At 39.1% G+C, this 25,657-nt stretch overlaps 2 protein-coding genes across 10 annotated transcripts in view; both read right to left on the minus strand.

Annotated features, from left to right (window-relative positions):
• The window catches only part of mical2a (microtubule associated monooxygenase, calponin and LIM domain containing 2a), an 858,504-nt gene that overhangs the window by 773,337 nt on the left and 59,510 nt on the right, over positions 1-25,657 (minus strand). The window lies entirely within an intron of this gene.
• The window catches only part of tead1b (TEA domain family member 1b), a 60,436-nt gene that overhangs the window by 30,649 nt on the left and 4,130 nt on the right, over positions 1-25,657 (minus strand). For all 9 annotated transcript variants that reach the window (XM_035999844.1, XM_031324279.2, XM_031324277.2 and 6 more), the window contains one exon: positions 6,909-7,161. In XM_035999844.1, the coding sequence (XP_035855737.1) occupies positions 6,909-7,065 (157 nt within the window). In that variant the 5' untranslated portion in view covers positions 7,066-7,161. The remainder of the gene's footprint in view (positions 1-6,908; positions 7,162-25,657) is intronic.

Genomic DNA, 25,657 nt, shown 5'->3' on the forward strand with positions numbered 1-25,657 from the left:
ATGGCGCTAACAGTCAGGAAGGTGCACTGCCCCCCTTCTCCACAACAAAGTAAGACACTGAGTCAAATCAATATTTTCAATCTCTCAGGATCAATTCAGCATATGAGCACAAAGGAAGACATGTTGACTGTGACCAATATGGGTAAATGAAAAGTCAAACTTTGTGGTCGTGACAGGCTGTTCTATCTCTGATCTTTTGTAATCATGAGCACAAGCTAAGGGAGTCTGGAATGAAAGTTGTAATTGAATCCAAGTTTGGAAAGAGGCAAGACCCCAAATAGTTAATGGAAATACCCCTGATAGTCATCACATAATAATCACGCACTTACTATTACATTATATTGGGGTCAGATCATAACACAGCGCTCTGGATGAGAGAGTAAAACTGGCATTCAGATTCCATTCATATGTTGATTACACAAAATGATCCCATCAGTATGAGAAGATCTCATCAGAATAAAAGTGTTTCATCAATGGAATATGATGTTATCAGCACAAAACAGATGATTTCTTGAAGAGAGCATGAAAGTGACACTGTATCTTTAAGAAGCCCAGAGTCTCACTGTGTTTTAGTCAAACAAAAGCAGCCAATTGGGAATGTGCAACCTGAAACCAGAAGCCCGCCTCAGAGGGCCTCACGCAGACCTCAGAGCAGGGACACACCCCGTGTACTCCTGATTCAGGCAGGCAGAGAGCCACGGCCGGCTATCCAACCATTCAGTGCAAACACGTCCACATAGACGGTCAGACAATCACAAAAAACTGATAATTTTGTCTGGCTTCTTTCTAGCAAGGCAGTTCTGGAAAAATGCAGGAAAAAAAACAAACTTGGACTACATATTATAAAAATATTTCAAAATGTTAATGAAACGTTTCCATACATTTTTAGGATGCTCTGAGGTGCTATGGCAACTCTAAGTCTATAAACTTGCCACTTCAGATCATGTTGCATTGCAGAAAGTCATCTCTTATGTACATAAAATCCTTTCCCAGTAACATCTCATCATAGTCTGGTCCGTATCAGCACTGCTCACACCTTGAGCCCCTCCATCACCACTGTTAATGGTAAGCAGTCCTGTGAGGCATGAACCCCCGGACAACATGAGGCTGTAGGCAGGATCTCACATGAGCTACAACCATCACAACATGGACATGAGGTAGAGCTGAAATCAGGCCCCCTGAACAGACTGCCATGAAATAACATGCACTTCAAAATCAATTCTGCTGCCGAGCAACAGGGGAGCTTCTAAATGTAGATCCATTTTGGAGCTGAGTCTCATTAATTGCACGTTCTCAGAGCCACAGAAACACAAATGGGTCATAAGCTAAAGATATGTAGGAATCAAACAAAACAAGCATGGTGAAAAAAAACTATATCTCAAATGATCTATTATCTGGATGTTTCTTTCAGCTGTTGTCCAAACATCCTGACTAGCGTCCACTGGGCATTTAAGACCCATGTGTGCAACTCATTTGCAGTGCAAAACAACAGGTGCAGAGAAGGACTGTCAGCAAAAGGTTTGTTTAAAGAGAAAAGATTACATTAAAACAAACAATATTTGAATTACACAGGTCAGCTGTTGTGTGTGCTTTCGAACCCTGAATAATGCATCAGTCCAAATTAAAGAGTATTTCACACCTCTGGAGAGACAGGAAGACAAACTGATATAGGGGTGTGGGGGTGCAATTCAGTACTTCCTACCCCCATACTTCCGTCACCCTTTCTTGGACCACACCCATCTTCAAACTCTGCCTTCCTTTCCACTACACACCTGTAACGTTTCGTAACCACATTTTGCATGGATGGTTGTGATGCTATCGCTGTGACAAAATCTGTCTGCAGACAGACATATAAACACCTAGCACACTACTCAAATCCTCTTCTGTTGTAGTTCCCACTACAGTAGGTGTCTCCAGGACCACATTTGGCCATAATAACACACAAACACACAAGGTGAAAACAATACCAGCGTTGCTGATGTGGTTGGTAAAAAAGACATCTTCATAGTGACCGGCAATGAATACATAAACACCCACAAGTCTAAAAGGTCACAACCTAACCCTAAAATCCTAATTTAAGATGACTTACTCCTGCCTCATCATACCTGCATCAATACTATTTACACTTTTGACAGTTACTCCTTTTGAGGAAGATATACAATAATTGGACTTTTTTCACAACCATGTGTGTGAAAACACAGTAGTCTTACACCGACAATGGCAAGGGAACAAATGAGGGATTATTCTGGAGGTGTGTGATGCCTCTCCTGCAATGAAGTTCCTCACACTCCATTCTGCGTGAATGTAGGTGACTCGGAGAGCCTGAGCTTATCCCAGAATTCCTCATTATCTGCCCAGCAGGGAGGATCAGGTCCGCTCACTCTGTCTCAGAGCAAGCTCGGCCCGGTGAGACGAGCCCCAGAGGAGCACAGAGCTGGGCCATCGGGGGCAAGCCAGGTCTGCTCATTATATCTAACTCATCCTTGGCATCTCTGCAAACCAAGTGCCACTTAGTTCCCACAGGAGGGGTCTGGGCTGGATCACTGACGAGATGGCAGAACAAACAGCAGAATGGTAATAGGAAAAGCTTTACATCAAAAGACACATGCAGAAAAATGCATAATGTCCAGTAGTCCACCTACAAGGTGAATATTACAACATATAGGGATATCTCACGTATTTGGATATGGCATTCCATATTTATAAGATAAATATGCTGAAAAGTGATATATGTCTCTGCCATAAGCGTTTGAAAAGACAACTCACCTCTTCAGCAGCAAAAACAAGAAAAAATACATGGATATGGTATAGTCTGCAAGTAGAATATTTATTTACATATTTATTTGTCAGTAGATGGAATAAAAATCAGTTCTTCCCTTTTTTCCTCCCAACAGTAACTGAGAAAAATTCACCAATGTCATTTAGCTTGCGGGGCAAGTGCAAATACATAACTCAATGAATAAACATACAATTTGAGTGAAGCGTGTTGTTTCATTTATCAACTCTATTTCTGGGATAAATGAATGCAGCCTAGCACAGCAGGTGAATTATGCAAGTGTAGAGTCTTAGGCCTTTGGCTAGAGACCAGTGCCCTCTATTTCCCTTTACTTTTTAAAATATTCTTCCAAGTAAACTCTGGGGCCGTGGCAGGTTCCGGCTGATACGGTCTATGCAGATGTGGTGTCTTCCAACGCAGTCACAATTAGCCTCGGAGAACCAGCACAGCGCCAGCCAACACTGGTCTCAGCACATCCGAAACACTTCAGGTAAACACCACAATAGGCTAAGAAGCAGGAATTAGAAATTGTTTTGTACCGCAACACAGTTGCTATAGAGACTGTTGCTAATTAACTGCACTCTACCCCTGGATAACAAAGGGCTTAAGGGCACTCAGGGCGGCTCCTCTTGTGATGAGCTCTGTGTATGGAACACTATGCCATCCCCAGGGTCTCGCAAATACAAAATACCTGTCTCCTTGTAGCCAACTTCCTCAGATGCCACAAGAGGTTTAGTGTGGGTCGGTCTGTGGCTGTTTTAAACCCTATGGACCTGGATTACAGCCCCATATCAGCCTTACCATGATTAGCTGAACCATTCCTCTCTTAAAAGACAAATAATTGGATGTTTTAGATAAATCAATCCCTTCTAGCAGCATGGAGGACCACTTCATTGGTTACTTATCTCTGATGCTATTTCAAAGAAGTGTACTGTTAGTAAGGAGCATGGCCCAAATGGGAATCCGAGGCATCCTACAAAGAACACACATTCACGTGGCAAACACATCTTTGTTTTTATATACCCTAGGGAATGCAGCCAGGGTTTGGATTACCAGCTGCAACAGCGCCACTGGTATTGTTTTCAATGACTGTTTTTGTGTGTGCGTCATCCTACTGTAGCGGGAACTACCACAGAGGCAGTTTTGAGTACTGTGCTAGCTGTTTATATGTCTGTGGCCAGATTTTGTCAATGCGATAGATTCGCAAATGAAGCACAGTTGGAAGATGGGTGTGGCCTGAGCTAGGGCACCGGAATAGGGAAGGGGCCACTGCCCCCTGACTTTACAACCCTGGCCCGTTTGACGTCGTGAGATGGTCTCCAGTATTATATTAGAGTTCTCTAAATAGTAAAGCTGCCTTTATACATTTGACTGTTTTTTTTTTCTTGCAACAATACATCTTATACTCCTGCACCACATAGTGAACAGGATAGGTGTGAGATTTTAATTGGCTCACCGGTTATACATGGTGGCTCAGATGAAGCAAAATACTTAAATCTACGACACTGAACATTACAATGCAAACATTTTATCCTATGTCATAAATGCCTTGCACAACAAAATGTATTTTGCAATGAAATACTGAATAGTGATTTTTACTTTTAAAATATTTTGATGCATTTGATCAATCACATGCTACAGTGAGAGTGGGGAAGACGTTACATTTTTCATCCTTACAGGGAGGTACTTTAGGGTTAAACAGGAAAAACAAAACCATTTGTATTAAACAGAACATGCAAGACTGCTTTCACATACAATTTGACAATGTGTTTGCTTATTTTGACATGAAGAGGAATAAGGAAATGGACAGCTGAGTCAAAAGCAACACCAGCAGGCATTTTGTAAGATGCAAATATGTGGAATAGGAATAAAAGGAATAAAAGGAAAAGAGGAATTGAGTCACATTCCAAGCATTCCTCAAAAGATTCACAACTTTAACACAGAGGTAATCCATACAGCTGGCCACTCCCTACAGCTTAGGCTTTATTGTCTATAATTGATGGGAAATGGCTACAAAACATTTCTAGCAATCAGTACTCAGCACAGATTGTCCTGATGCAGATGATGATAGTTCTAAAGACCATAACACCATGCATACATTGTATTGTTCCTGCTCTAATTTTATATTGTGCTCTAATAATAAACTGACTAAATCTATGTAAAAATGGCTGTTGTTTTTTTTGTTTGTTTTTTTCAAGAAAAGACCCATGGCACTTTTAACGCCTTCCTAGCTTTAGGAGATTGTCACAGTTCATGGCATGATGGGATTGGCACTGGGATGCAGCAACAGTTGGAGGGCTGAATAACAAGCCCTGTCCCCAGAAAAAAACACCAATACATCAGACTGATACCAATCTGTCTTCTGTAACAAGCACAACAAACAAACTTTTCTGCCTTTTATCTAAAAAAGAAAAACACAGCTGAACACCAACCCTTTCAGCAGTATTGTCATCATTTTGCAACATGAAACCATGAATTAGATTTCCCTGACTGTGTCTTTTCAGTTTGTACACATGTAAGAACATCATTTTACTCTTGTGTCAAACAGTTCCATCAGTAATGGTAGGAAAGACAGCTTAGTGATTCTGCTACTGGTGAGACAATGTGTAACCAGATACAGAGCACATCTGGCAGGACCACACTCTATTCAACACTACAGTTGTCTCTTCAGCAGATTTTAAGGTAGATTCAACACCACAGAAACTAAACATTTCTTTGGGTTTGTTATTGGGGTTTTGAATCTTTTTGAAGCAGCAATCTTTGAATGTTTCAGTTTGTAAATGGTAGATTTCAGTGGGTTGTCTTTTGCCTTTGTTTACGTTAAATAAATGCCAGTTACAATAGTTCTAATTTATCTATCTAATTTGAGTGTAAAATTTTAAATAGAAGCACCTAAAACTTACATTTAAGGTCTTCAATTTGGTATTTAATGCAGTAAATGTAAATCAACAAGTATGAGTCACGCTGAGTTTCTACTTGCTCCAAAACTCCAAAAATAATTAATTAAAAGAATATTTAACATTTTTAACATCCAAGTATACCAGAAAGCTGAACATTTGCATCGTATTGAGGATGTCCACTGAGTAACAGCGAGGCCTGTACTTAGCAATGCTCATTTATAACTCTAGAAAAAAAACTGTCATGCTTTAATCCACAGCAGAGGGACAGCTTCTCTGGCAGCCTCGCTCTGTGTGGGGACGAGGGAATTGGAGGAAGAGAAAGTGGGGAGGGTCCTGTTGTCTAGGCCCACATCTTTGTAGTGGCAGCTGAGAGGTTTCACTGCAACTCCTAGAATTTACATTTCGTTTGGCCGGAGCGGGTCACATGACAGCTGCAAGCGAATGCTCTGAGGGGCTTTCTGCTTTCACTTGACACTGACTGACTGGCTGTGAGACGGTCCAACACCACAGAGAGAAAATATTCTCTCTTTCCATGACATCACCCAGCCAGGAATGGGGGAAATGGAGGGAGGAGAGGGGGCACAGCTGGTGGCAGCTGCAGTACCATCTGCTACTGACTAAAAGTTCATGCTGCGTTACTTATAAACTTGTACTTCTGTGAACCAGAATAGTGGCTGTATGGTCACCATCACATCTGACATCTTATAATATTACATTGCTGACCACAGCCATGTATTTATGCTTTTTTTTTACTTTTTAAAGTTAAAATGTTAAATAGTTGAGACCATACGCTCATTCACTTTTTTGCTACGATTTAAATGGAAAGATCGATACCACTCTCATGTTTTACTGTTAAATATGAAACTACAGCCAGCAGTAAAAATCCACACACACAACCACCTGTAAAACCACAACTTGTCATTTTTACGCTTTATTTCACAAATGAGATAAAACATGTCAATAAGTGTGCTTTAGAGGTGCCAATAGGCAGATTTTGTTTGAACAAAGCTAGGCTAGCTGTTTCCATCTGCTTCCAGTCTTTATGCCAAGCTAAGCTAACCAGCTGCTGGCTGTGACATGAGTGGTATCTATCTTCTCATCTAGCTCTCAGCAAGAAATCAAATAAATGTTTTCCCCAAAATGTCAAACTATTCCTTTAAGCTCCCTCAGTTTTCACCAACTACACAGATAACACTTGGGTAAAACTCACACTTACACACATCTGTACTCACCATACATCTTTCCCTCATCAGAGAGGATGATCTTCCTGCGTCCACAAGGAGGATAGATGGCCAGGGCCTCCTGGAAGCTCTGTTCAATATCAGGGCTCCACACCCCCTCGGCATCATTGTCCATGGGCTTGTCTGCCGAGTCGCTCATCCTCTCCATGTCCTCGGCAGGGCTCTCGCTGCCGCTCCAGCTGCTGGGATCAATCGTGGCGGTTGGGCTCTCCAAGCTGAAGCCTGGAGCAGACTAGGGAGAGACCTGAAATTCCCAAAAAAACAGAAACAACCAAACATTCACTTTCAACAACAGAAATGTGGACACTTCCAAAACAAATCACAGTACACACTGTTGGTTGAGACCACAATATGGAGCAGAAGCAGCCAAACAAGCTTGGACATCGCCTAGTTGTTGTTGACATGATTTACAATAGATGTCATGGGTTTTATCAATTGAACATTTTCTATCATGGACATGTGGCACTTTCTTATTATTAAGTGACAGGACACAGAGTAAATGGTTACATTTAAAACTTGTTATCAGAGAAATGCTTCTGACTATGATGAGCAATACACCCCATGGCTGATGGATGAGGTGAGTCCACTTAACACCAAGGTTATAATCGTTAACAAAAACGAACAAAATAACGACAACTAGGTGGGAAAAAACATTGTCGTTAACTGAAAATAAAAATAAAAACAAGGCATTACAAAAAAACAATAATGTCGGTTTGCAAAACTAACTAAATGTAATGTAAATGTCTTTCACAGAGCAAATAACGTTATATCTTTCAGAGTTGACATTTCCGACCATAGACCTGTTTTATACAGTCTATGCCATAGACAAATTGAACACAAAATAGTTCACCCCCCTTGCCTGGCATCATGGCGGTACTGAAAGTCGGCAGAGTCCTATTTGATTATGACTGTGTCAGATAAAAGCAAGTGGTGTGCAGTGGAAAGTGGTAAAATATGTGGACAATTTATTAAAGGGGAAAATTCCCACGAAATGAAAGTACATTTGAAAAGCGCGCACAAGGAGGCTAACCTAGCTTCCCTTAACAAGGTAAAGGAGAATGCAAACCCCCTTTCCCCGAAACAGAAGCTAACCCCGGTACAGGGCATGGATGTATGGATACAGGGCCAGGCAGCATGACAGAGACAACAGCAGGACAGAGAACACTACAGGAGGACTTTCACTGGCGACCCGATAGCTGCTGGTTAGTACATACGCAGGAACACCAAAAGCGGAAGGAAGCGTGGGTTAATATGTGTATTTATATATACTGTATACAAAACTGTGTGAGTCGATTGACTTCAAAAAGTTTGCCACTTTACTCGAACCAAAGTTAAAAACACCTGTTCATTTATCTCTTCTTTAGTCGGTTGGCTATTTAGGTTTTTTCCTGGCACACGTCACTTACACATTTTGCACTTACTGCGGCGTCTTTTGTGGACTGTTTACATATTTGTGCTTATATGTAAATTTTATGTACTGGTGTTATTGTTGAATACATTGTGAATACATATTTCTAAAATTGTATGATGTTTTTGTTAAGTTATTACACAATACTTTGTTTGACCTTTGAATCTTGCCCCTGACAAATAACCCATTTTACCAAAAACCCAAAAACTAATTAAAACTAAACTGAATTTGAAAACAAAGTCAAAATGAAATAAAAACTACTGAAAAATGCAAAACTATAATAACCTTGCTAAACACATTTTTCAGAAGGAGTGTTAGGATGGCCGCATAGCAGCTGGATAATTACAGCAGGAGACTTGAGGCAGAGGTACGGTGCAGATCAACAGGTGTTTATTTCCCCAACAATTAACACAAACATGGCCTCCATGATCGCAACCAACAAACTGAGCACCACAGGTAGCATGTGGTCCAGACAGCAGCAGCACTAGATGGAAACTGGCAGCCTTTTATAGCCTGCCACTGACCTTATCTCGACCCTACCATAGTACAAGATAAATCTGAAATGTACTCAATTTAAACAATTATACAAAATACAACAATCACATCAAATACATTTCTACTTCTCTACTGTTATCACAGTTTACTTGCATTATGTTACCTAATACAATCAAACATCATTAGTTTAGCAAGTACAGTCAATTAAAGTACTCAAACACCCCTTCGCTACATGAAACATGGCATCTCCCGGAACCTTTAAAATGGGGCTCGATAGGCTGGGGACTCTTTTAGCCTGAACACTCTGGAGAGGAGACAACAGAGGTGAGTTACTTGAACACAAACTTTACTATTATACAAGCAGCAACTATTAACCTGCATTCAATTAATCAGACAAAGACTATACCATACTGCACACGTTAAGGTAACCAAGCTAGCAAACTGAGCACATGTGTTTCTCTTGACAGGGCTGGCCTCCAATCAACACCAGCTGCAACCTTCAAACAGATTGTTAATATTTTCCAATAAACATTCAAAACTTTTGTGCCTCATTTTATTTACCCGTAACATAATGAGCTACAGTGTACTAATGCTGCAAAATATTAATGATGAGGACCTTCATTACAAGGAGCAATTTAAATTAACCCTCATTCAGCACCTGTGTGGTTGCTCTTAGCTTTATATATTTTAATAAGCTGTAACATGTACCCCATCAGAATTGTCAACCTAAAATTAATTCCTGGAGCGATAAATCTGGGTGGGGAACTAAAAGAGCAGCATTTGATAGTCCCCACAACAGGTGACACCATGGTTGTAGTTGGCAGCTTCCAGGTATAAATGTGTGCAACTCTGATTGTGAAGAAAGATATTTCTTCAAAAAACAATGTTCAGCAAGACTATGTTGAAAATAAGAAGCTTTGTGGCTCACGTCACCAGTCAGCCACAGTCGCAAACCATGACGGCATATAGAAACCAGACACTCAAGCCAAACAGAGAAGCCAAAGGAGTTTTTTTTAGAGGAAAAAAAAAAGGCTGGAGACCTGCAGGCATCACAAGAAAACTACCATTTACAGACTGTGGCTCAATCCAAGAACCGGCCCCCTTTGTGAGTCTTACAAGCTGCTCACACAGCTGGAGAAAGTCTCAGCTCACCAGCAGCTATTGACAAGACAAACAAGCTCGTTGGTGAATCTGCAGCTAATAAACTGAGGACTGCATCAATATGCGGTGACAGCATCTTGAGCAGAATGCGTTGCATGTCCAGTAACTTTAAACAGCAGACTATCCCACATTTCATGGGAAGTTTACACACTAGGTACATCATCAATGCTAGGCATGCCCCAGCGAAGCATGTGTGTGGCAAGAGAGATTCCGCAGTGTTACGGTTAGGGCTGTGACGATATGGGTTTTTTCTTAGTGCAGTGAAGAAGCAACGTATCACAGCGATATGGCGGTTAAATGCAACCCCAGGTACGAGAGTAGCGCAAGTTACAGCGAGAATGGCAGATGCGTTAAGTGAATGACATCAGTGCCTGTGTGGTCGTGCAAGGACAGCGAGCAGTAACGGAGAGTAGAGTATCTATTGATTATTTCACAAGCTAGGTTTCCATCCCCTTGTCAATAATTTTTGTCATTATTCGGCAAATAAAGTTTCCATCAGCGTTTATCGCTAGGGTTGGGATGTAAAAAAACAACAGACGGTGCGTTCACTTGAAACTGGTAAGCCTCGTGGTGCATTCAAAGTTTTGTAAAATACCCTTTTACCATCTAGTGGTTGTTTTGTCGTTTTTACAGCAATTTACTGGTATAAGTTATTGGTATTCAATTTTTTATAAATCATTTCATTTTGACCATATGGCCTTAGCAATAAACAAGCCTTTCTTTCATGTCACCGACTGTCGTTTTGTGCTCATCCTTTTTTTTTTTTTTTTAAAGTATGGGTACAGGCACCGGCACCATTTTAAAAGTATTGTTTTATCACCGGTATACCCAACCCTATTTATCACATAAGCAGTTTACCAATTAGGAGAAAATCCGATGAGATCGAACTTACAAACTTTGTGTCGATATTCATGAAATTCAATTGGATTTTACTGTTTCCATAAGGCATTTTTCATTCGATATTACTTAATTTGCATAAAAACGTGTTGATGGAAACATGGCTACAGAAAGCTCTTTTGTTTTTCGGTATTAAGCTATAAGCAGAAGGAAACTCTGCTAGCTGCTAGGCTAATTTATGCAGTGTAAAGTGCAATGGTAAAACACTGAAGCCCTATCCTGTCCATCTCAGCTGAGAACAAAGAAATTTCTGTCTGAGTCTGTTTCTTCCCTACTGTGTATGTATTCAATTAAACATTACCTGTAGATATCACAAGTAGGTACTCAAGACTAGAAATAATTCATAAAAATCTCTATAATCTCTTAAACATAGGATAGAAGACAGTCAATGATGATAATGATTATTGTGTTCAATATGTCATATCATACAACATATTCACTCCTGTAACTTTCATCAGCAAAATATTAAATAATCTGATGGCGGTGACGTGGTTATCGTCACAGCCCTAGTTGCGGTCAGTATATATGTGTAGCCTTCATGAATGGAGAGCATTCTGCGCAGTGGCTTTTGCAGCCACAGACTAGGACTTCAAGAGACTTTGACAGTTTATTAAGGTGGTCAATTTACATAAAGAAACATCAAAATTGATTTCAAATGTTGTGTTGAGGGTGCAGTGAGAACATATCTTATTTATCATTTGGAGGTTGAGTTTATACTTGTATGGAAGAGGTGTGCTGGCTTAAGGGGTGGACAAGCCCTCATACCCTCATGGGCAGATCACAACATTTACGTGACACAGGCCTTTACAGCCATGCATATGCGGAAACTATAAATTTGACTTAACGGGAGAATTAATCAAACTATAAAAGAGTGTAAAAGTTTTCTCTGGGAGCTTGCCAGTTTTTGTTTTGGTCAGATTATCCTGCAAATGCTGATGAGCAGATTAACATCTTGAATGTGTCCATGCAAGGAAAAAGAAAACCGTAAACAAACTGGTAAACTCAAACCATGTAAGACAAAACTGTCTTAATTGTGGGTAAATAAATAATGCATGTAGGGGACTACATGTTTGAAAAAGCTTGCGCTGAGGCACAGCAACTAAACACATACACTTGGAGGAATACAATGAAGGCACATTGTCTTAAAGGCAAGTTCTGACCAGATCCAAGAGGGAATAGGCAGAGCAACAAGTGGATAAGACATCCGTGAGTACACTCAAGAGGAAATTCTCTGACAGGCTGTATACACGAGGCTCGTTTCAGATGGGTTTCTTATTGTCCAAATCAGCTGTCTATACCGTAACTGCTCCTGCTTCACTAACTCAAGTGCAAGTGAAGTGTTATTTTATTAATCACATCCATTTTTTCAGATAAACACAAGAAGTACATGATTGTATATTGGGCAGTGAGCTCTATCAAACGTTTCTGAGTCTAGTAATATGTCGAATGGACGTTAGAGTGACTTTTTATCTACAGTCTAGTTCAAGACAAACACAAAAACAGATTGGACTTTCAATATAAAAAAAATCTCAGTTTGTGTCAATTGCCACCGACTTGATTCACAATCCAAAATGCTTTTATGTTTTACTTCCTTTACTAACAACTCACTGAGGTTTCTCTCTTTTTTTTAATCTCTCTCTTTTTTCCAGACAACTGCTTCCTCCCTGAGCAAGATCCCATTCAAGCAGCACAAGCTGTCAGGAAGTGGGAATAGTGGCATATGTTTCTTCCAGCATGTCAGTTTGTGAGGGGGAAAGGGGGGATGGGAGCAAGCTGTTGGGGGAAAAAAACTCCCAGAGAGTGGAAAGAGCTTTTACTGAAATCCGTTTTTGTGTGCCGACTGCTGACACAGCAGAACTAACTCACAAACTGATGAGGGAGGGGGGAAAATTCCTATTTCAACCACTAACAGGCTGGGACTCTTTCTAGATGTGCTCCTCTCATCCCAACCAAATGATGAACTGTGCTCGTAATCACTTACATCTTACATTTTCACAGCATGATGGGGTTCTAAAGAAAATATTTGTTTCTATCCTCATTAAGTCCAAACACTGAATTACTGTGAGATTTGTAAAAAGCTAGAGTAATGTTAAAAATGCCATGACTTTGCACAAATATCTTCTCTAGAGTTGCTGCCAATAGGTTACAATAAAGCTTCATAATGTCTAGTCTACTAAAACATTCTTGAGCACAAACTCATTCCCACACCTTTATCAAAACCAAGGAAAAAACTAATATTACAGCTAAACTATAAGTATACTTATATCCATAAGTCGATAAACATTTTTGTATCTTTCTAAACCTCTTGTCAAAAATAAAAAATAAAAGATATTATTAAGGTAAATGCAATTCATTATTAAACCTCAACTACTACTATCCTATCAATAAGGGCTGTGGCCATAAAGGCTATGCAACACCTCACACACATATTCACATTTTGCCAAAACTAAAATCTGAGTAGAGCATTCAGAGAGGGAAGAAAAAAGTCAAGAATCTCAAATCAGCTAGATCACTGAGCATGTATCAAATCACTCTGCTACAGATAAACATTAATAATTCTCTTCTACAAAAATTACCCCATAAACAATGTTTCTCAAGAGGGCTTTTCTCTAAATTGAGATCAGATGTGTCTGAGGGAAAACTAAACAAGTCAACCAGCACATATAACACAACAGGGGTGCAAGATATATCGACTCAATATCATTATTGCAATATCACGTTGCGCAATATTATATCTAGGGGTGCAAGATATATCGACTCAATATCGTTATCGCAATATATCGAAAGTTTCGCAATATATCGAAAGTGTCGCAATAAGTATGCAATATTTTGTTTATTTTGTGGAGCGCTGCGTCCCGTCCATTGGCTGTGTGTTCGATTTAGAGCCCGCTTGAAACGCTATATTGACCATGTTTCATTGGCCAGTCACCGTGCCACTTGCACATGTTAGTACACGTCAGCGCACGGGTCCACTACGTGACAAACCCTATGGAGCGTACCACGTGTGTGCATATTTCGTCAGAGTGACAGTGTAAGTGAAGAAATAGACAACAAAACGTAACGAATCAGAGAAGAGAAAGAAAAGTTGTGTCCTGTTTTCTTTATTTATTTATATATTTTATACTGTACAACCAGTAAAACATGTCTTGTTCTGTAGAAATGGTCGTTATTAATTTATTCATGTTGTACCAGTCCAATATGACTGTCAGTTGAAATAAACCTTGTGTTGTAAGAAACCTTGTTTAATTTGTTATGAATCTATTTTGATGCATTTTCCCATAACCTTTGTAATTTTACACGTTTAAAAATATCGAAATTTATATCGATATCGCAATATTCTTAATCGATATCGCAACATCACATTTAGTTAATATTGTGCAACCCTATAACACAAACCTGACAACATTGGATTTTTCAACTCAACTTCTACCATGATCTCTTCAAAGCAATGACTGTTAGATTTGTGTATTGTCATCAGTGTTTCCCACAGGTTGAGAATTTACTTGTGGTGGTGAGTGGCGCAGGATGTGACAGTGCAGCGTGTGATAACTGGGTTCAGTAATGGACTAGTCAAACAAGGGTTTATGAACTATTTGTTGAAAAAATGACTACATACCAAGATAATTTAGAACTGAATAAATATTGACATATTAAACTAACCAGACTAGAAGATTATACAGATACAGTTAAAATGTAGCCTATGATGTGCTTTGTCAACTAAATCTGGTTGGTTTATCAAATACATTTTATGGTTCAGCAGATTATATACCCGATTAACATTACTCAGAGCCAAAATGTTACATGAATTAAAGCAGCCATATTATGCTCATTTTCAGGTTCATAATTGTATTTTAAGGTTGTACCAGAATAGGTTTACATGGTTTAATTTTCAAAAAACACCATATTTTTGTTGTACTGCACCGCTCTCTCTCACTGCTGCAGATCCTCTTTTCAGCTGGTCTCTGTTTTAGCTACAGAGTGAGACCTCTTTTCTTCTTCTTCTTCTGTACTATCTTTGATTGCACTTGCACATGCTCAGTAGCTCAGATGTAGATCATGTCAGCTAGCTAGCTCCATAGACAGTTGTCACTGCCCGATGTGAGTCGAGTGCAGATGTGAGTCGCGCATGCTCAGATTTAAACTGTTTACGGCATAACGTGTCATACTGAAATTTGTGAAATCTATAAAATAATAAACGTTTCTCTTTACATACAATAACAGAAGATGGTAATCATTTCAAAAACGTTGTAGCTATCTATGACGGTTTGGTTGCTAACGTTAGCTCAAAATGCCATTCAAGTGACAGCCTTTGTTGTGTTTCATTGCTAACTTTTAGCTAGCAGTCATTTCAAAAACGTTTTGGCTATCTATGACTGTTTGATTGCTAACGTTAGCTCAAAACACCATTAAGTGACAGCCTTTATTGGGTTTGATTGCTAACTTGTAGCCAGCAGCAGCAGTCATTTCAAAAACGTTTTAGCTATCTATGATTGTTTGATTGCTAACGTTAGCTCATAGACTGTGCGTTAGCTCAAAAATCTGTTAGCATCTTGTAGGCTACTTGTCGCAAAGTGACGCATGCGCGACTCACATCTGCACTCGACTCACATCGGGCAGTGACAACAGTAAAAGAGAGGCTGTTTCTACAACTTCGGTCAGTTAAAAGGCAGGATTAGCTGGGAGACTTCTAAATGAGGGCGCACATGTAAGTAGTTCTTTTGTAGATTATGGTGAACTTGTGTGTGTTGTAGCAGTGCTTTGCTATTGAGAACGAGGTAGCATGCTAGCATTAGCATTAGCGTTAGCATGCTAACGCTACGAGCTAATGGTTGCGGTTAGCCTGCTCGTTTCGGCCCGTGACGTCACAAGCCGTGCCGATTTTGAACAGCTCACCCAGAGACTGAAGGCAGGACACATTCAGAAACCGTATCTCGCTCTAAACAGCATGGATGGATTTTTTTCAAAGTTTGTATGTGTGTGGAAGCACCAGAGACACAACATAACACCCCAAATCCCAGAAAAAGTGATTTTTTTCATAATATGGGTACTTTAACAACTTAACCGTCAAACAATACTAAAATCCATACAGAAAGTAACATGTTATTATAAATCTCAAAACTGTGCACATGTCTCCTCCTAACTCCTGTTAAATCATATTACACTAAGGCTATCTAAAGTTAATTCTTGTTCATTTTGTTCGTCATATATATCATTGTTTTTTAGTTGTTTTAATCAGTGTTTTGGGGATCCTAATAATGTTAAACATGCTGTTTTGTACTATACATGTCTGTGTTGCACTCATTAAGATCTCATCTGAACGGATTTCTGGCATTCAAACAACTCTGGATTGTAGTTTAAAACTTTTGCAGCCAACTTAATAAAATGTCGGGTTTTATTCACGTTAGAGTGCATAAATACAGCTAGCACAGAGAGAATGGAACTGAAGGCTCGGCTAGCAACAATTAGCTCCAGTTAGCTCCAGTTAACTCCATTACATAGATCAGCTCAAGCGGAGCACACTGCCGCGAAGAGGGTAAACAAACAGACTTTGATGTATGATGTCCGGGACGCTTTCAGAGCCGTGTGGCCACAGCATTTCTACAGTTTATCATACAGTTAATCCCACGGAAAGCCACAACACCACAAGCATCATGCTACTACTAATGTTAACGATAGCCTCTGAGCCTGAAGTGAATCGTTGATGCTGTGTCATGCATGCAGTAAACCTGCTTGAATCGTGACTCACTCGGAACTTTCACCCGACTCTTTAAATTAACTCATGAGTCGCGAGTCTCTAGTATCATTAACTCGGATCAGTTGAGTCCTACTACAATTCAATCTAAAATGATAACAGCGCCACACAAGCTTCTTGCAACACTAGCTACTACTAGTCCTAGCCATCTTAGCTGCCAAAAGCTTTATAACTTACAATTTCGTAGGCAACCACAACTTCACAAATCAACTCAAGCGACTGAGTGAGCAGAGAGACAGTCCGAGACAGGTTATAGGAACTTCCTGACCCGCAGACTTAGAGCGGAAACATTGCAAGCTCGCCTCGCAGACCATGGAACTCATGAGTCCTCGACAATTCATGACTCGTGAGTTCTCGCGGAACTCAGTCAATTCCGCAAATCAGCCGGCTACGTTGTCATGAGTGGATCTGATTCAGACGAGTGAGTGTAGTCTCTCCTCGAGCTCAGGGTAAAGCAAATCAACAACAAAAGCCATTATTTCACTTCTGAAATAACATACAATGTTCTGCACGTAGCCTAGCTAGGCCTACTGTAGGTTTGGTGTATAAATGTAGTACGTTAAAATGCAATTAGGTCGAGCAGACATTCCGAAACATTGCAAAAGATATAGATCAATACTGACTCAAGTGACTCAAGTAACTCAAGTGACTCGCACAACCCGGATCAGTTTAGTGAGTGACTCAGAATTATCTGAATCCTTAAAAGGAATCGAGTTTGCCAGGCCTAGCATGCAGTACGCGATGTCACGAGGGAGAGGGGCTGGAGGCCGCTGGTCTGTGTGCTATAAAATCACATTGTTGATTGGAAAAAAAATGTAATTCGAATTTTATCTTGGCTTTAGTCAGCGACGGCGTGAGGAAATCTGACTGAAAAACGGTAGTGAGGAAAGAGCGCACACAGAAGGCTCTTTTCACTCTTCATCTCATCTGATCAATTCAATACACAGAGCTGTCAAAACTGACTTTTGAATGTGACTTCTAAAAAATTGATTGGAATATCTATTTTTGCACATTATGTACATAATATGGAAAACGTACAACAAGATACATTGTGTAGGTTAATTTATTTCAACATAAACATGTCTTTTTTTTAATCTTTTCTTTTTTTTTAAGATAATTTTTTGGGCATTTTAGGCTTTTATTTCTGACAGGACAGCTTAGACTTGAAATGGAAGAGATAGGGGGAATGACATTCAGCAAAGCCGTGGTTGATGCTAAACAACTGACCCCCTTAGCAAGCAAGCTAGCTTACTAGCACACACAAATAAGAAAAAAAGTGCTAATAAACTGTATGTTACTACAGCTTTCACTGCTGTGGATGCACGGAGCATCCATCTTGGATTTTACTCGGGGTACTGTGAGGTTGTCCGACTTTCCGACCCTGAAACCCAACTTCAGGAAATTCTGACTTTCAAGTACAAATGGAACACACTATTAGTCTTTGCGGTGTGTCCAAGTGCAATTTTTTGGCCAAGACGAAGGCGACTTCTGGCGACGTGAGGCGACTCCACAGTCGCCACTAGTTCTTGGGCGTCTGCTTGGTGTGTCAGGGCCTTAAGAAGACCCCAGGGGATTGAGGCTTTCAAGATAAATATGAAGTTTCACACACAAGTTAAGTAATAAAAGCCACACAGAGGTTCTAGATTTTGGCCAAAAACTACCCAGCTGTATGTCACTCTTCAGTAGACCCTTCAGGTCATCCAGAAGTCCAGGCATAGGCTTCATGAACATTTCCACCTAGATAGATTTACTGCCATTTTATAAGGTTTCTGAAATACATTCGCAAATGTTTTATTCAAGCAGTGCAAAGCCTCAAAAGATGTCAAACGTATGCTATGTTGATTTTACCTTTTTACCATCTGCTTCTTTGTCATCTGAGTAATGTTTCCTGTCTTGAATTGAAAAACAACAAATTGTCTGTCACGGTCTTTATCCTGATCCTTTCTTACAGTTTATTTTGATTGCTTAGGCACAATCTGACACTCTACACACAAACCACACAACTTGTATCCATACCAGCAAAACATTATACATCTTTAGCAAAAGCAAATAATTCTTGCAAAACCCTTCAACCTCTTTTTAAAAATGTCTTTGCATCAATACAGTACAAATAAACCATCAGTTGAATCAGCCGACGAAGCACCAACAATATAAATGAAAAACACTTGTGGCTTTTGCTTTTTCTGTGTGCAGAGCATAGCCGTTTGCAATAAAGTTTTGTCATACATGTAGTAAACAAACACAGGTACACACAGGTATCCAAATGTGTAAAGGATAGTTGTGTATTCCGAACATAACACACTATCAACACATATAAGGGGAAAAGGGGTTTTCTTTTCTCAAATCTTCTAACACTCCTCAAACAGCAAAAGCGCAGTAGATATTGGCTTCCAAACCAAATGTTTACCTCTGGCCTATTTATAGTGCTGATGTGTAAGTGAACTCATCATCTAAAAGTGTTTTCATGTGTCAATGTGGAAAGGCAATTGGCAAAATAGTGAAGCAATGTAGAGACCGATGTTTACAGTTTTGCTAGAATGTGTTATTAAATTGCAAACTGAGTGTAAAGCAGTGACTTGTGTTTATAGCTTTGCAAATAGTGTTATAAAATTACATACTGCATGTAAAGCAGAGAATGCGCATTCAGTTTGGCACACTTGGTAAACATTGGCTGTGTTAATGGTTTATGGAGATAGTGAGTTGGTGTTTAAGCATTCAGAAAAAAAACTTTGGGAATTAATTTTCAAAAAATTCCGAATGCTAACATGGTTTGCACTGAAATGAACTTCATTAAACTTTAGCTTGGTTGCTGCAAATAACATGTTTGGAGAATGTGCAAACTAATCATTTATATGAACATGAATAAAATATGAATTCAGACTAATGCAACAATTTAGCAGCCATAAATAATTTATTGAAGGATTTAAGCATTACTTGTTAACTTATATTATTTATAGATTTAAGCAACATAATGAGTTCTAGTTATTAGGTAGTTATACATTCCTACAAAAGGTTATGTAAAGCTATGCATTAACATTAGATGTTAAATTATTGCTATACCTTTATTATGAATTGACCCAGTATATTTTGTACTGCAGAACCACTTCCTATTTGGTGTATGTGGGTCCAAGATATTTATTGTTTGGATGATCTGTGGAATTATAATTCCACCCTTTTTCATTCATTTAACTCTTGTTCATCGATGCTGCACTGTCAAAACTACAACTTTGTTTATAAAATGTCAAATTATTACCAATATATTGTGGAATGTAGTGGAATAATGAAGGAGGAAATAAGTGTTTGCAGTGAAGGAGGAAAAGGATGTGGGGTAGAGTTATTTAGATGTAGTGAGTGCATACTTTTTCTATTACACACCAGTATCAGTAAACAGAGAATCAACATATATTGATCTATCGAATTACCTATATCTTCTCATGTCAAATGAAGATGGGGTTTGTTGACTTGTCCTCATACAAACACTGAAATAATACAGGATAATAGTCATCCCCATCCTAAATAGATGCATTTTTGAACATCCTGTGACATCAAATGGATGCTTTTACTGTATGCAACATGTGAATAATGTGGCAGAGTTGTCAATGAAGACGGTCTCTTAGTACCTTAGAATCTGTGGACTAATTATGTCCTTTAAAAGAAGGTATGAATGTCACCCATAGAAACACTTGTGGCTTACAGATAATTGCATACTTCTGTCTTCGCAAGGTGTTCACCATAGAAATGGTCTTATTTGTGAGATGCAGGGTGGAGATGGCCTGCAATGCAATAAGTGAGTGTGGTAGCTAAGCAGAGTAGTAGCTGTGACATGGCATTATGGGAAATTACACTTACCGTGAGATTACATAAACCACTCACCAAGCTGGAATCCAGCTCCTTAAATTAAGAGAACCCATTTCACCCATCAAACAGAGCAAGGTAATGAAATAGCAGATGAGGTCTCAAATGTAATTTTCCATGTGGAGTTCTTTTGTGTCGTTATCTCAGAGGGTGCAATAATGATTCTGTGAATGACTTTTGTGCTCCCCATAATGGCCCACAGTAGTTAAGGCCACTGTGTGTAAAACTATAATTACCATGTGATTTCAAAACTCAACATTTTCAGCTAGTTGTAAAGACATATCCCGGCCTTTTCATAATTATAACAGCAATGTCAAAAATATTCCATTTTGAGCAACACAACCAACTATGAACATTTGCATTGACTAAAATTCCATTCACTTTCAAGTTATTAAAACTAATTAATTACCTCGGTTTATGGAATGAAGTCTTTGACGGCAGGTATTTTAAAAACCTTGAGATTTTTTTTACAGGGCAAACTAAAATTAATCAAAAATCTATGGAAATACTATATTTACAAAGCTTTACCACACAAGGTTAAGTTCAGGCATGCAGTAAATCAGGCATGCAATAAATCAAAATCAACTGAACAGGTTTGAGCCGTAGTCTACCCCTAGTAGAAAATATGTCCCATTTCCCAAACACCAAACTACGCAAGAATGTCAGGTCAAAACTACTGATTCTGTATTGTATTTTCTATTAGGTTTCATGAATAAATCTACATGTTTGGAGTACAGATGAATGAATAAACAAGGTTTTCAATACCAATTTCCGCAGGTCCACTGGAGAGGCTACAAAGCTTGCTTATGCCGCCTCTGATATTGGCTATGGCCTAGTGTTTATTTCATGCCTCTTTGAACCTGCAGGCTGAGATGCCGTGAATCTGTCTGATATCATTCCACTCAAATCTGAGGCCTGGATCCCACCGCCCAGCAACCATCAGGCCACTGTGGGATCAATCTTTGCTTGCTAGAGAATAGGATTGATTTACAGGTTCTGTCAAAGCAGCCCTCTTTACCTGCCTCAGACTGAGAAAAACGTAGCAACAACACGACCTGGACAACATCAGATATGTCGGCTAAAGGTCCTCCACTCTGAACAACAAAGGCAAAATTGACTTTAAATCTAAGACACAAGCAATTCTCCTTCTGAGGATACATCCCTGTCCTGCCAGTAATACCAAAATATATATATTTTTTAAATACAATTCACTATTCAACCACAAAATGTAATGAAAGCTCAGAAGACATTTGCCTATCAAAAATTTGCTAGGCATTCCAGACAGAATTCGCCCATGTCACCGTGGTGTGGAGTGCGAGCGGAACACATAAAGCTCAGGAAATTAAAGCTGTAAATAAAGGTCCGTCAGATAAAGGATCTCCTGACAGTTATGAGAGCAGAGCAGGCCGAGAGCTGGCCGCTGGCTCATTCAGGACGCGTGCGGATAGGCATGAAAAAACAAATCACAGTGATGACGAGCATGAAGGCCACCATTTGCATTTGGCACTGCCAATTCACACAGACTTTCATCTCTTTTCTTCTTCTTCTGCTTCTTCTCTAGCCATCATTTACCCCTTATATACTTCTTTCCTCCCTGTCTCTCAACATTGCTCTTTTCCTCTCTCTGTTTTTTTCTTTTGGCAACTCTTGCATGTCATACTGGACTAATTCGTCATAAAACAGCCCTCTGAGAGGTGCTGTGTTTTTTATACAATTTACCAATTATGTATATTGTGTTTTTATTTTGGGGATGCCTATGGGTGCATTAAGAATATATTAGCACATAAATATATTTGAGATATCATCATTAGTAATGTAGATATGACACCCAACAGGTAAAGGCATTTATTGTTCATAGGATGCTATACCATATAACATACTGCGTAGCTCTAGGAAGTTGAGTTTGTTTGTTTTTTTTGGCAGATTGGACAAAAATCTGACATACCTTAAAAGTTACAAGGATGTTAAGAAAATTCAATTTAATTGTCTGCACTTTTTTGGCCATGTACAGTTTGAAAATACTTGACCAATTGTTTGGCATTGAAAGAAGACAAAGTCAGCTATGTAAGAAATAATCAAAACCTGTGACTTAGTGGTATTAAAGCCACCCTATTCACTATTCAGACACACCACACTACACTAGGGTAGTGACATGATCACAAAAATCATAAGCCAAACTAAAGTTAAATTAATTTTGGGCACTCTGTGGATAGTGAGAAATAAGGATCCAAGGTTGAGACACTAAGCAGATAGTTATTAAGCCTCTGGGGTCTAAGCCATTTTTTTCCCAATCTTTCGGTCGCCTGGTTTCCTTGTGTAATAATGCTTGTATAACCTCAACCCTGTAATGCACAAACAAGTTATAGACAAAAAAAAAAAATTCAGGACAACCTGGGCTATCAGGATATGTATGCCGCAGGGTTTTCACATGAATGTATACACAGAATTTATAAATTGTTATATGACTTTAAAGACAAAAGAAAAAACTAAATGAAAATTGAATTTATTCATCACACAGAACAATAATGAACAAGACTTTTGGCTTTTGAAAATTGTTCTCCAAAGTCTTGACAATCAAGGTAAACAAAAATAAACACCCTCACTTACACAAATAAAAAAACTATACTGACAATAAGTCACATAAAATATGTAAAAACCCAATAAAACTATCTATCTAATCTACACATTATTTATTACAATTACGCCGTTATGTCATTATTTCAGCTCTGCAGTTCCAAGAAAGTAAGATGCTACCATGAAGCGACGCGGAGATTTATTGTACGAAAGTTACAAAAAATACACTGCCGTTTCAGTTGGATTACAAAACTTCTGGAAGGCCTACAATTGCAAAAGAGACCTTGTTGAAATGCTGCAGATCTTAGCTCCTGGATGCAAAAACAAGTAAGTGTCTACACTGCATTGATCTAGAGATATTGAAAATTACATAAAAGGTATAATTTATTGTCGTATACTACATCGTTGGCCCCATAGGGTTAAGTAAGACACTATACTAAAATGCTATGTGCGTTCTTTAGTGTAGCCAACACTAAACAAAAAACTGAATCACTGTTTTCTTGAATATTCATCCATCAGCAACCAAAAACTGGTTGAAAATCAATCGAAACATCTTAACATGTGGAAGCTTGAAACTATAGCATAAACTATAGCATAAAGATACCATTTACAGTGTTTAAAGAATAAATTTGGCAATTTTATAGATTTTTCTTATCGTCAACGAATCCCATGACAATACCAAAACCAACAATGAACTAATCGTACTAACAAAGGTTGTCTGTGTAGCTAAGCCTAATACAACGTATCCCTCTGTGCCATAAAACTCTACTGTTGTACAAAAACTATTAAAAACATAAATGAGCCTCACCATTGCACTGTGTGACATTTATGACCTTTATTACTATGAACATGGGCACTGTAAATCTCACATACACCATTCTGCTGACTTAAATATTAACAAGCGCACCAAATGTGTATTAATTCGCAGCTGAAAATAGTCCCCAACAAATGCTCTACTTGCGCCTGTTTAGGGAACGTTTCCTAAAAACTACAGTGCCAAGGTGTTTTACAAAACTATTTAGCCTTAAAAAAAATTAAATATATATTTGTGACCTGAAGCTTTATGTCTTTAGCAGGAAAATATGGACTGAGGGCCACAGACAGGAAATTGAGATGGACTGACGCACCTTTGGTTTTGTTCTCTTCATGCTTTTTGTTGACAATAACAAAAATAAAGAATATCTGCAACTTATCTTTTAATTTGATGAAATACACTGAGAAAAAAAAGGGGGGTATTGAAGGATGTATTGTTTGTTGACAGCACAGCTAACCTTTGTTGGTGATGTAATTATAAACCAACAAGACTCCTTGTTGAAAATGTCTACTATTTTGGGTCTATTAAACAGAGAGAAAAAAAAGTTTGGATACAGCTCTCCATTGCTGTGTCCCAGCTTGGATTCCAAACTAATTTACTGGGTACAGCCTGCATATTAATGTTGGGAGCTTACCCTCCAGTCTATCTGTGCCTCCACTGAATCCAGGGCACCTTTAGGGCAGAGAGAGAGCCTGCCTGATCTGTGTCAGCCATGATAACAATACAGCGACCATTGATGAAAGGTCTTGTGGAAATTTATTACAAGCAACGGAATACGGTGCCAGAGAGACTGAATAACCCACATTTGAATACAAGCCACAAATTATACACAGTTTCAGTAAATGAAGTGACTGTGTGCCTTTGTTCTATTCTATTTCACTAGTGGAAAGCTGAACACCACTACCGCTCCTATGGCCAACACTGAGAAAGGAAGTTGTTGAAGCCGAGATTTCCTGCTGCATTGTGGTTAAGAACTCAAAATGTGTATAGTGGTTACAGAAACTGACTCATCTAATGATTCATGGAGTACATATTGCTTTTCATCTCTGTGTGATCATGTGGAAGCTCATGTATTAGTATTTTAATTCCAAATAGGAATAGATAGAAAAAATACATGTCGCAGCAACTTAATAACTTCTGAAAGAACTACACATCAATTATGAGCGGTTAAGACATTACGCTGTCCAAATGTCTTTTTCCAAAAATGAAGGAGACTGCCATATGGTAAAAATTATAAGGCTGTAATATTAAAGTGGTAAGCCTTCAAAGAGTCAGAGAAGCTCAATCATTTTGGTGCTTTATGTAAAACTAGAAAGGCTCAAACATGACTTGTTCGTTTTGAATGATTAGGCAAAGTCTGTTACAACTGGAGCAAAATGGGAGTAGACTTAAACACAGCCTGTCTTCCATAAGTATGCACAAGGAGAAAAAAAACAGTGTTGTACTTACTAAGGTGGTTGACAGGGCCAAAGTGCATTCGGTAGCTGGCAGTCATTTTATGGCTGCAGTACTGAAGCAGATTTACTAAGATGACGTCAGTGGCTTTGAGCCAGCTTTTCCTTTTTGGTGGCACTCTCCGCTGGCCTCAGTGGGCCCTGCTCAAACTGCTGAGCAGCAGCGCATACTCTAAAATTCCCTTTCTAGACCAGGGTTTACCTCAGGGCACACACAGTCTGGAAGCCTGCAGGAGTGTCCTCTTTTTAAAACGTGCTTTGACCGCGGAGAACACTGATGTTTTGATGTGATTCTACCCCAGCCACACATCACATCTAATTACACAAATA

The sequence above is a fragment of the Sander lucioperca genome, chromosome 3 (genome assembly GCF_008315115.2).
Source record: "Sander lucioperca isolate FBNREF2018 chromosome 3, SLUC_FBN_1.2, whole genome shotgun sequence".
Lineage (NCBI taxonomy): Eukaryota > Metazoa > Chordata > Actinopteri > Perciformes > Percidae > Sander > Sander lucioperca.